This window comes from Pelmatolapia mariae, linkage group LG18 (assembly GCF_036321145.2).
Source record: "Pelmatolapia mariae isolate MD_Pm_ZW linkage group LG18, Pm_UMD_F_2, whole genome shotgun sequence".
NCBI classification, from domain to species: Eukaryota; Metazoa; Chordata; class Actinopteri; order Cichliformes; family Cichlidae; genus Pelmatolapia; species Pelmatolapia mariae.
In genome coordinates this window covers 19,154,608-19,167,139 of record NC_086243.1, presented here as the reverse complement: position 1 = coordinate 19,167,139, position 12,532 = coordinate 19,154,608, and the positions used below count along the sequence as shown (strand labels likewise).

The following is a 12,532-nucleotide window of genomic DNA, read 5'->3' as shown; positions in this document are numbered from 1 at the left end:
CTCCAGAGGGGCAGCACGGTGCCACAGTGGTTAGCACTGTTGCCTCCCAGGAAGAAGGTCCGCCATCTGTGTGGAGTTTGCATGTTCTCCTTGTGTTTGTGTGGGTTATCTCTGGGTACTCTGGCTTTCACCCACATTCCAAAGATATGCAGTTAGTTGGGATAGGTTAATTGGTAACTCTAAATTGCCCATAGGTGCAAATCGTTGTCTGTCTCTATGTGTTAGCCCTGCAGCAGACTGGCGGCCTGTCCAGGGTGTATCCTGCCTCTAAGACAGCCCTAATAATATAATAATGTCTATATATAAAATGTGTGTTAATATAATGTGTTTAGCACATTATAGTTGACATTAATAGTAGAAAGTAATGTGGATTTGGCTGCCCAGTTTAATTATGCAGCATCACAGTGCTGCTTGTTAAGAAAATGTACACTTTATGAATCTGTTTTACCCAAGGATTTTTATATTTAAGTAACACTAGGCTAAAAACAGTGTGGAAAAACTATTTTGGTTAACCAAAATAAAGGAAACTGGAGTTTAAAGAGAAAAATGAGAAGTGTATTCCCAAGACTAAAGTATAGATATGTACAAAGTGCCCTCAGTTGTGTGTGTTTGTCCCATAATACCTGATGTAAACGTCTCAAACTTTGGGTCTGACATACACCATCTGCATTATAATAACGAAAAGCTAAAGCTAACAATGGAGCAATGTGAAAGAATAAAAACTAAAGTAAATGTGAGCTGAACTGAACTGAGAACAAAAGTTTAAAATAAACTAAAACTATTGAAAAAAAAAAGTCAAGTATATACCATTTGTTTAAAACTGTTTTTTTAATTTGCACAAATATGAAAAAAGGCTTCTCTGACTTTAAAGGGAGCTTAGCGGCGCACTGTGGGGACAGACAAAAGGCAGACACAAAGAAGAATATGTGAAAATGGAGCAGCGGCAGAGAAATCTTGACTTTGAGTACTCAATGGCATCTTTTATTCAGTGTTAAAAGTTTTTTATGAACCTCAGCAAAGATGAGTATAATGACATCTCTAGCGCTGACAAAAAAAGGAAAGTTGACAAAAATTGCTGTATACTGCGGATACGTACTAGAATTTTAAAATACAACTTTGAGGACTTCTCAAGAAAAGTAAAGTGAGTTCTCTTCGTAAAATCAGCGGCGTAGCCAGAAACTGTAAAAAAGTAAAGCCGACCACAAGTGAGCCATGATATAAAAGGTCTCATTTATTCATTTATTACACAGGATATTTGTTAATAAAACATCTGCAAAAAATAAAATCAACCTCACTCTGTAGATCTCGTGTTATAAGGGTATATGCGACCAGGATAATTTTAAAGCACAAAAGCTCAGACTTTCTTTGCATAGACTGCACCACCATTAGTTCCCATCAAACACTCGTATCAGCTTAACAAGGCCGCACAGTACAAAGCACTGACCCCGTTTAATTCGCAATCCTCTAGAGTTTACTTACCAACGGGCCCCTTGTGTTTGGATTCCTCTTTGTAAATGGAAGGTAAGAGCATCACTAATTGCGCTAATTGACCTGAACTCTTTTTGACTATGATAGTTTAGCTGTCGCTCTGCAGCATTACAAACAGTTTGTGCAGAGTTTAAAGGGGTGTCTGGAACATCTGGAGGCAACGGTGCTACATATTTCTATTTTCCGCCTACTGTTTTCTCATTTGTGAATGTAAAGTTCCTCTTCGTTTTATTTACAGGTCAAATAAACAAAGGTAAAATATTTTCAAAAATACACCATAGCTGATTTTATTCCTCTAAATTGGTCCATAGAGTAAATGATGAAGAGAGCACAAGGTTATGAGCTATCTACCTAGTTGTCTAGGGTGCACATCAAATTAACAAATGCCTTAATCCCTACAAGTAATCCCTCAAGTAATCACCATAATTCATAATTCTTTGAGTTCATTTGAATGTCAGTGTTTATTTACATAATCAGGTTTGGGGGTAAAAAATAAAAAGTGCTATAAACATCGTGGAAGGTGTTTCTAATCATGTTTCGAGTGTTTTCGTCCCTTTATGGCTGAGCTGATGGTGAAGCTGATCATCAAAGTGCCTTCATAGTCAGTAATCCAAGACATAGACATATTCTTACCTCACACAGGTATATAAAGAAAAGAGGAAATTAATATAAAGAAATCCATTTCATCCAGCAACGCTGCCAGCGAACGTCTGTGTAATTAAATTTTGTCAAAATTAAACTGATTTTGTGTTATAAGACCAGACTGATGTTGCCATTTAGCTTTTAGTTAGACTCTAATCTGAAAAATGTTTTTTCTTTCAGCAAATTGAATTATGGATAAAAGTTTCCACCTCAAAAACACACCAAAAAAAGAAAACGTAAGGTATCAAGTATCACAAATTACACACCATACCATCATATCCAGTGTCCACGCTTTACCTTGCAGAAATTCAAGTGATGTACCATCTGAAGTGGGGAAAAAGGCTAGAATCTATGTTGCTTAAACTGCAAGTGGTCAATAAAATTACATAGAAAAGCAGACTGGCTTGGGAAAAGAACTGCATTTTCTTTTGTAATTGATTATAAGGATGTCTGAGACAAAATCACATTTAAAAAAAACCCTTTTGAGTCACACCTTATGTGTCCATTGAGTCTTTCTGTGAAGTTTCAGCCCACAGTTGCTCCAGAAATCTGAGAAATCTGCAGACACGTCAAGTAATCTCTCACAAAGAGGTCTTTTATTCCAGCAGTGCGCACAGCTGCCCCCCATAATGTCCATAATGTTTGTACGTGTTCCAGGTCTCCTGTCCACCATCGACACAGGCCACATTCATGATTAAGTGCAGCGTCCTTTTTAAAAGGGGTCAGTGAAAGCAGCACCTGTCAAGTGGCGTATTTCAGCTTAGGTGTCTGTGAATTACAGGAGAGACTGGAAAGAGAAGCGATCCCAGTGGTGGTCGCGGTGCCTTGGCTCTCCACAAACATCGGGTCCAGGCAAGCGACTTTGGCAGCGAAAAAAGCGTGAATACAGTGAAGAACTGCGAAGAGGTTTGAGAACTCCAGCTCCTGAGAGAGACAGAAAATCAATCCTCAAATCACACACGAACGATTAATTTTTATAGAACCGTGCTGCTTTGAAAATCTTGTTGACTTATTTTCTGGCATGCAACATTAAACATCCGTCAAATTTAATTACCTTTGCTTCGATAGATTTGGAGTCTTGATTTTGGAATAAAAACTTGATCTTGCTTTTCCCGTCATCAGACGACCCTTTTAGTTGGGAGAACTTGTATCTCCACAGCACTGCCTGAAACGCAAACGCAACAACATAACTAAAGCAAAAACAATATGTCTTTTTTTTCCGCGCTCTGATTTGTGAATCATTTCTGGTGTCACTTTTTTCATGAATAATTCACGTTAAAATCCACGCAGATCCGGTGAGAAATGGGGCACGTCAGCAGATCAACCAGAAACTGGAGTGTTATTTTTACCACTGGGAAATTTAACCAGCCACAGTAATTTCACCTGCATAGCAGAGCTTCGGTGATTCAATTAATGCCGAACCGAATAAACAAAAGCTGTGCATTGACTCAGTTTCATGGCTCCTCTTGTAGACAGCTAGCCAAGTTATTTGCACATTCCTATACTGTTGCAACAACTCCCACCAGCCTAATTAAAACTGCAACATCAGTCTGATTAAATCTTTTAGCCCTGCAATACAGATGAACATTTTTCATTTAACTTAAAGCAGATATTCACGAAGCATTTTCGGTGTGCAACCGCAGAAGTGTCACCTCTCCTCTGCTTTGCCTTTAAAATTCAATCTGGCTCCCGCTAACCTTGTCAGAGGTGCCAATATCACCATCTCCTTCATGTCAATCACTGCATTTCATATTCTGTATCTTTCTTGCATGAAAGATAAAGAACAAAATCAGCTTCACACCCGACCAGTGCAATGCTCATTTTTATTCTTGCTTTTACTTTTCCTCTTTTATTTTGTACCACAAAATCAACACATTAATTTGCAGTTCATTTACAGATGAAAAGAAAGAAGTAAATATTGATACTCTATGATATGATTAAATTACCACAAATCCTGAACTAAATCAAAGCATCTCCATTTTGACTGCATGAAGCATTGAACCAAGGCTTGCACAGTACTGTGTCAGTATTACAATCCAAAATATAGCAGTACGAGTGCTTAATGACCTGTATAATGAGAATGTTTGTAACAATCATTTATATTGCTCATTTGTTTTAAATATTCAGTTTATTGAAATCAGATATTATTTTTCATTCACAGGGCAATTGTAATGCTTGATAAGGAAAAGCTGCTTGCAGTGAGTAGGTCATATAGAGACTATATGAAAACCTATCATTTCAGTCTTGCTGTTCATTTCAGGGACAAATGATCTAATTAACTGCGAAATAACTCACCGCCCACTTTATTAGGCGAGTGTATACCCTCCTAGTTCCAGCTGGCCGCCTTTTCCTTTCAGTATTGCACTAATTCCTCCGAGATTTTGGTCTGTATTCATATGACATCATCACATCATCATCAGTTCGGCAGAGTTGTCGGCTGCGCATCCATGATGTGAATCTGCCGTTCCACCACCATCCAAATGTGCTCTATTGGATTGAGATCTAGTGACTGTGTTGTGGCCATTTGAGCACAGAGAACTCACTGTCATGTTCAAGAAACCAGTTTGAGCTTGTTTGAGCTCATGGTGTGTTATTCTGCTGAATCGATCAGAAGATGAATACACTGTGGTTATAAAGGGATTGACAGGTTTAGCAACATTACCCAGGAAGGGTTTGGTGAGTAAATGATCAGTTGATATTAAGGAATCCAAAATGTGCTGAGAAAATACCCCCCAGACCATCAACACCACTACCACCAGCCTGAGCGACTGATACAAGGAAGCATGGATCTATGCGTTCATATTGTTTACGTCAAATTCTGACATTATCCTCTGAATGTCAGAGTAGAAATCGAGACTGTTCAGACCAGGCAACGTGTTTCCAGCCTTCTCTTGTCCAGTTTTGGTGAGCCAGTGTGAACTGTAGCCTCAGTTTCATGTTCTTAGCTGACAGGAGTGACACCTGGTGTGCTCTTCTGCACGCTGGTTGTAACGCGTAGTTATTTGAGTTACTGTTCCCTCTCCATCTGCTGGGGGAGTCTGGCCATTCTCCTTTAATCTTTGATCCTTTGATGCACTTTACCCCAAAGAACCGCCACTCACTGGATATTTTCTCTTTTTTGGACCTTGTACTATAAACTCTAGAGACAGTTCTGTGGGAAAATCCCGGTTTTTGAAATACTCAGAGCAGCCAGTGTTCAAAGTCACTGAAATCACCTTCCTTTCCTATTCTGATACTCAGTTTGAACTTCTGCAGATCCTGTGATGGGCTGATTAGATATTTTAGCTACCAAGCAGCTGAATCTAATTAAGTGGCCAGAGAAATAGAACAAAATAAACAGCAAGAAGATTTTAAAGATGTGATGTTTTCAACGCTTCTCATTGATTGCATACTTTGTCTCCAGTAACCAAAGTTATCTAGCATAGTGAACTAGTGCTTGGTATTTGCCCTGCTTATTTTCTATTGTTTTGTATAGGTTAAACAGCACTATAAGTGCCTCGGTTTTTTTTCCAAAAATAAGCACCAGAGTGACTGCATCAGGGTCTTTGATGTTTAACAAGAGCAAGAGTGTCAGCGGGAGCCATGATTTCTTTATTTCCTATATAAATCACTGTTACAACAAGGATACGCGAAGGCTCCTTTCTTCCAGGGTGTACTTCTTTTTTATGATGCACGAGTGGCCCTTTGATTTAAAATCTCCAAACAAACAACCATCAACAAAAAAATGATGTATATGATGATCATGTGTTTTTTTCACTCAGCCTGCAAAAGTGGAGGATGTGAATATTTGTGTTGCATGAGTGTAATAGTGCAGTTTACAACAAGATTTCTGCCTCCCTGTAGGCTGAAAAGACACTGTCCTACACACAAGTTCTAGCCACATTTACATTATACATGTTCCTGTGTTTGCCATATTGTCTCCATTTCTTATCTTATCTACTGTACTGATATCATACTGATAGTTTTCACCTTTTAATTGTATGTTTCATTAAGATTTTTTACGGAAAGGCAAATTCTGATGAAAAAACACCTCACAGTTATATTTCTGCCTTTTTTCTTCCTCACTGAAATTCACATTAACCCGGTTTTTAAATCCTGCCTTTTCCAGCTTTCAATCATGGAGTAATTCTGCTCCATGCATTTGTCTACCCTTGCAGTTTACATTTGGATTGTAATTTGTGCATTTCTGCCTGTAAACAATATTCTGGCAACATTTTTTATCATCCCTGGGGGACACTGTAGCTTCATATTGCAGGAATTAGGGCCAAAATCTTACAGAACAATATGTCAGTGCTTGTGTCCTGCTCATCCACATAATGTGCACCAGTTGAGTAGTCTGCTCTAAGACCTGGTGAAAGGCCAAAATGAACTGCAGGCAGGAATGAGACGTTTGAGCTTGGGGGAACCAGCTGTCAAAACGAATGTGCTCAAACTCAAAATGCACACAGTGCAGAATAAGTTAGCAGCACCATAAAAAGGAAAAGGGGAAGCTGAGGTGCCGTGATTAGGTTCATCAAACTGGGTAAAATAATAATGTCTGAAATCTCCTATTGTAAGTGTCCCGTTTTTGTATTGATGACAAAACACTGTCCTTCACTCACCTTTGACGCAGCATCAAAGCACACAAAGCCCATGCCGAAGTCAATAGTGAGTCCCATAAGGTGGCTTTCCATAATACAGGCGTACGTTTTACACTGCAGAACAAGAAAAGAAGATGTCAACCACAGGAGTTACGTAAGGACACAAGAGCATCTTTGCTCTTCTGCTAAAAGTCATATGGGCGTTATCAATCTCTGCACTAAAACAACTGAGAAGGAACCGCATGCAAGATTTAAACTGTCACAATTCCCGGCACGTTTCCTGCTGTTCAGGCGCAGACCTGTATCCTCTCCACCTCCAGGAAAGTGGCCATCTGGAAAGCTTTCTCCCAGATCAGCAGCTCACACTCCAGCTCCACGCTGAAGAACATGTCCTCCCCGCTCTCTGTCTGAACACTGAAGCAGTGCTTCCTCTTGTCCAGAAGGTCACTGTCCTAAAATAAGTACAGCAAGGCAGTCTCCTGAAGCGAATTACTAAAGCATTTTAGCAGACAATGTTTTCCTCTAATGGGTCTTTGCATAGCTTTATATAACCTAAATTGTACAGGCAGTCTAAGGTCAGCCTACTGTATATCTGATTGAATATGTGAATCTATATGAATTAGGTTTGCCATAATGAGTTTCTAGATAATGAACTCAAGATAAATTCCCACTATGAAATTCAAAGTGACCTTGAACCTGGAGAGAATGAACAATGAAATGTGAACCTTGAGTGTCTCTGTGGGACTGGAAAAGAACACATGCAAATTAATAAGTGAGTTATATAAGGGCATTCCTCAGATTCAGTTTGCTACTTAGTATTCTCAGTGTATCCTATCTGAGAGATGCTTCTGTAAATGTTCAGGGAAGCAGATTAAAAGAAGGACCGACGTACCTTTAAAATCTTGCACATTATCTCGTACACAGTAAAGCTTTTCTCTGCTCTCGTCCAGTCCCATGTTGTCACCTGAAAATGTCACATCCAATTTTCATATTTTATTTGAGGAATGTATTTGCTTTGGTAGAAATACTTTTAAATAATATTGCAGTTATTTGCAAAAAAAAAAAAATCAATGTCAGGACAACATAAAGATAAGTTTGTGTTTCATTCTTGAAATATAAAATCAAATAAAGAGCAACTATATTTACTATAAACTCCAAAAACTGCAGTTCCTCTAATGACCACTTGAGGCTGTCTCCAAAAGAGAGCCAATCCCCATAGAAAGTTTACAACAGAAAGACACATGGATATTGACTTGGCCATTTTTCAGCCATCCTGTATTAGATTTGCTGATGTGATTGGGATCCCTGTCCTGTTACATGATCCAGTGTAACAGGACAAACTTTAGCTTCCAGAGTCAGACTGACATTCACAATGACTCAGTGACTGCAGGGTACCCAAATCATCACCCCTCCACCACCGTGCTTGACAGTCAGTATGAGGTGTTTGTGCTGATATGCTGTGATGTTGCACATTGTGGGTAACGTCTCCACTTTGGACATTGTCCCAGAAGTCTTGGAGTTTGTTCAAATGCAACTTTGCAAACCTAAAGCTGCCATGTTCTTTTAGAGAACAGAGGCTCTCTCCTTTCATACTTATTGAGTCTTTCTCTATTTGTACTGTCATGAACATTTTTTTTTTGCAGTTTCTCTGAGCATTGCCTGGTCTTATCATGTAGTAAATTTGCAGGGACATCCACTCCTGGGAAGACTGGCATTGCTGATGATCAGTTCATTGTTTAGCAGCACCTGGCTCCTACTTACCCTATACTAATAGGTAACATCATGCTGGCTCTAAAAAGTTTATATAGTCTGTTGTACTGAGCAAGAATTGTTTTTACTGTAATCTTTTACCCACTGATATAAAACAGTTGGTTAATGTTATGTAATTTAGAACAAATCCGAGGTTACACTGTAACTCATTTATCAATCTTTTACACTTTAACGTTTACATTTTTGGTTTTGAAAAGTCTATAAAAAAGAAGCCACCAACCTATACTCTTTATACTTTCATAGAAATGTTTGAAATACAAAGCCCTCGAGGCTTGCTGTGCCCATCCACAGATTTCTAAAACATGACTGTACAATAGCCATTTGTGTCCACAGTTATTGATGAATGGTTGTCGGATTCAGCTGTCTCCTTGCCACGTGAATGGAAATATTTGTCACAGGTAACTTCAACAATAAAGAATCTGGTCCTCACTGCTGAATAGGCAGGCTCCTACATCCCACCATCTATTCACATTAGCATTTTCCATTTATATCAGCACATTCACATTGAGAAGGCAATTTCAGTTATCTATCAATCTTTTCTCATCTCCCGGACCATCGACAGCTTATCCCTCTTGTCATAATCACCTAAGTGGCTGGCAGAATGTAAACAGATTTAATGATCGCCATCAATCAAGTGAAAGATCAATGCAGCACAAATGATTATGAGTGAGCTGCTTCCTTTTTGCCTAAGCATTTTCTCCCTAAACAATACATTAGCATCAAATGAAAATCTCCCGATGGAGCTGAATGACATCCATTCAAATGCAGACGCTGGCAGGAAAACTTACAGGAGGTGCTGAAAACTTGAAGAGGGAGGAACCCCTCAAAGCGAGGAACTTTGGTGAATACATTCGGTCCTGAACGGAGTCCTGCTCCTTCTCGTCAACCCAGCCCATGTAGATAATCTATCAGAGGGTAAAGACAACAATAAAAAGGCATGTTATTTTATGCCACTCTGTAAAATCTACTAAATAGTTGTTGAAAAGCTCTAAAAACAGACTTTAGTCAGTTTAGTTTAGTGGTTATTCGGTGCTGTTATATTTGACCGAGTACAAATGGCTCAATTGGAGCCTTTAGCTTGTACAGCAGTCATAAAAGCAGTGCACTGTAGTCTTTTAGAGAAATACTGATCTAATATTAAAGTTGAATGAACTTTATGGGTTTTATGATCCTATAATAACAAAATATTTAAATTAAAATCTATTTTCCGTCGAGCTCAGGTGTCTCAAACGTGTGGCTCCACGGCTACATACAGCTCTTTTTCCCATCTCCCTTTGGTTTCCTGTGGCTTTCACAAAAAATTATATGAAATGGAAAATAGCAGTGTTAATTGTTTAAAATTGTATTTCTTATCAAAGTAAAAAAAAAAACAAAAACAAATAAAAATAAAAACTTTTAAAAAACTTCTAAAAAAAAGTATGTCTATGTTCAAGGGTGTGTCCAGAACCCCATCATGGGGTGGCACCAGCCCCCCTGAAATATTACTTGGTGTATTCTTCCCACCAAAGCACTAGATTAGAGTACTATTAATCTTGTGATCTCCAACACCATTAGAATGGAGCATATTAGCTCTAAGTACTTTAACGAGGTTTGATTTCCATGTTATTCTGCTTTTATTTTGAAAGCTTTAATTACTTGTTATTTTGTTGTTAAAATGTATTATAACAGATCAACAACAATATAAGTGATTAAAATCAGTTATCAACAGCAGCAATATGAAGATTAACATGTCAGTAATTCAATATTCAGTAAATATTATGTATATGGCTCAGAAAGCGCTCATTCCACCTAATGAAAACATTTACTTTAGCTACTTTAAATATATTTTGAATATGCGACCTGTGCACTATTAAACTACATAAGTAGGATTGTAGCTTTTATTGAAGTAAAAAGTCTAAATACTTTTTTTTCACTTTACAAAACAATTTCCCAACACAAAATTATATTTAAACCCTTGTGCAGCTCCACTTTTCACATAATAATAAATGTTTAATACATCACAGAGATGACGGGGGGGGGGGGGGGCTGTTTTCTACACTGACTCTACACTGAGTTTAAATACTCTGATTTCCTGTGGGCCCCCCTGCTAACTGAAACAGCCCCTGCCTTTAAATTAATTTGTTTTGCTAACATAAATTTGTTTGCTGGCTTAGTTTATCTGTCGCTGGGTTTTAGTCAAAATGCGATTAAAACTGGCTAACCCCACACTTTTGCTATTTTAAAGCTATTATATGTTTTATGCTATATATTTTATTTTTGAGCAAAGTACTGTATGCTACTTTTAATTTTAGTCGTTTATACAAACACGTGTAGGACTCATTGAAGGAGTACACCCTGAACCTAGAGTTGCCAACGTCTCACAAAGCTAACTCTATAATTTCTTAAAAGCAAATAGAACATGTTATTATTCTAATAAAAATCCAAAAATAAAGTACCAAATTATCAATTATTATAAATAACCCACTTCAGAATTATGAAATTGGCCAAGATCAGTGAACAAACTGGTGACTGGTTTTCAGGGTCCCTGCATTTTGGACTCAGGGTTCTGAGCTCTTTCTGAGTTCATGATTTGTTTTGGTTTTAAGAAATGATTTATCAGGTCTCTCCACTCTGCCTTGTTCCCTCATGTGTGTATTTAAGTCCTCAGTTCTTTGTCATGTCGTCCTCTTGAGCTGCATGTTCCCTTTTACCTGTTTCCTCTTAGATTCTGAGTCTCCTGCATTTTTGACTCCAGCTCTATCTTAGTTTTTGCATTTTTGGTTTTCCTGTGAGTTTTCCAGCAATAAAGCTGTTTTGAGTTTAGTTCTGCTTCTAAATCCTGCAATTGGGTCCACACTCTGCCTGGTGTCGACCAGTGTTGTATGTGTGACACGTAATTCTCGCGAAAGACGCTGGCTTGTTGTTTTACACTGTGGTTTTTTTGGAAAGATTAAACACATAAGCTACAAGGTATTAATCATTCAGCTTTAGAGATGTTGTAGGATTTTGTTATTTTTGGAAAGACTATCCTTTTCCCAATTTCCTGTCTCAATGCTGAGGGTGGTAGCTTCACGTTTAGCACAGAGAGCGAAATCATTATTAATGTGAGTCAAAAAATTAACCCGAAAGTTTAATTTCTCACACTTTACGGATCTGTTTATGTGTCCAATTACACAAGTACACCTTTTCAGTCCTTTATATTGTAGTCTGACCAAAACAATTACATGTGATGTGTGTGGGTGAGGAAAACCCACACACGTCACATAGAAAACTGACACTGATTCATGATGACACACGGCCATCAGCCACGAGATTAAAACCACCGGCAGGTGATGTGAAAAAACATTGGTCTTTTTGCTACGGTGCAGCGCTCTGCTCGGAAAGTTTGGCGCCTGACATTCATGTGATGTTACTTTGTCTGTTTTAATGTTGTGGCTGATGTGTGTACTTCATTCTTTTGCGTACCCCAGCAAACGCTTTGTAATTTAGCACTCGCAACAAGGACAAGCAGCTAGACAGATGGGGAAATGAAGAAAAAGAAAGCAAAGCCTCTATCAGCAGTGCTGCAAGACATCAGTTCAGATATTAAACATATCATAGCATCACTCTTCAGGAAGCCACCGGTTGATTGCGCCAAGAGAAAATTGTTTGTTTGCTTATCTTTTTGCAGGTTTTTGTTTGTTTATTTGGGTTTTTGTTTTTTAAGAATTTGCAAGCAAGTGAAAGATTTGGGACAAGCACATCTCATGTTGTTTAATTTCTTGAATGAATTGTCAAGTGGATTCATGTCTCTTTGTGGGTCAGAAAACCAGATTGAAAAAGTAACAAAGAAGAGCCTCGCTGTGGTGTTTTAAATGAAAGATGACGCTCTGCGAGTTAACTGGCTGAAAGCGCTTAAACAGTTTTCTGATCATGTCTCAGTGGACGGACAAAAATGATGCAAACGCTCTTCTTGTGCTGCAATAGATGGCTTCTTTTAATTTATTTATTTTTCTTGACTGGTTATATTTACTTCTGATTTTCAGGATAAGGATGAAATGAATGCCCGACAACGCAAAATGAAGATCTTAAGA

General features: G+C 38.3%; 1 protein-coding gene across 2 annotated transcripts in view; it reads right to left on the bottom strand.

Annotated features, from left to right (window-relative positions):
• Positions 1-859: 859 nt before the first annotated feature.
• The window catches only part of sntg1 (syntrophin, gamma 1), a 39,558-nt gene continuing 27,885 nt past the window's right edge, over positions 860-12,532 (bottom strand). For both annotated transcript variants that reach the window (XM_063462390.1, XM_063462391.1), the window contains exons 14-19: positions 9,269-9,385; positions 7,603-7,674; positions 7,010-7,162; positions 6,732-6,824; positions 3,185-3,295; positions 860-3,054 (exon numbers count right to left, since the gene is read on the bottom strand). In XM_063462390.1, the coding sequence (XP_063318460.1) occupies positions 2,872-3,054; positions 3,185-3,295; positions 6,732-6,824; positions 7,010-7,162; positions 7,603-7,674; positions 9,269-9,385 (729 nt within the window). In that variant the 3' untranslated portion in view covers positions 860-2,871. The remainder of the gene's footprint in view (positions 3,055-3,184; positions 3,296-6,731; positions 6,825-7,009; positions 7,163-7,602; positions 7,675-9,268; positions 9,386-12,532) is intronic.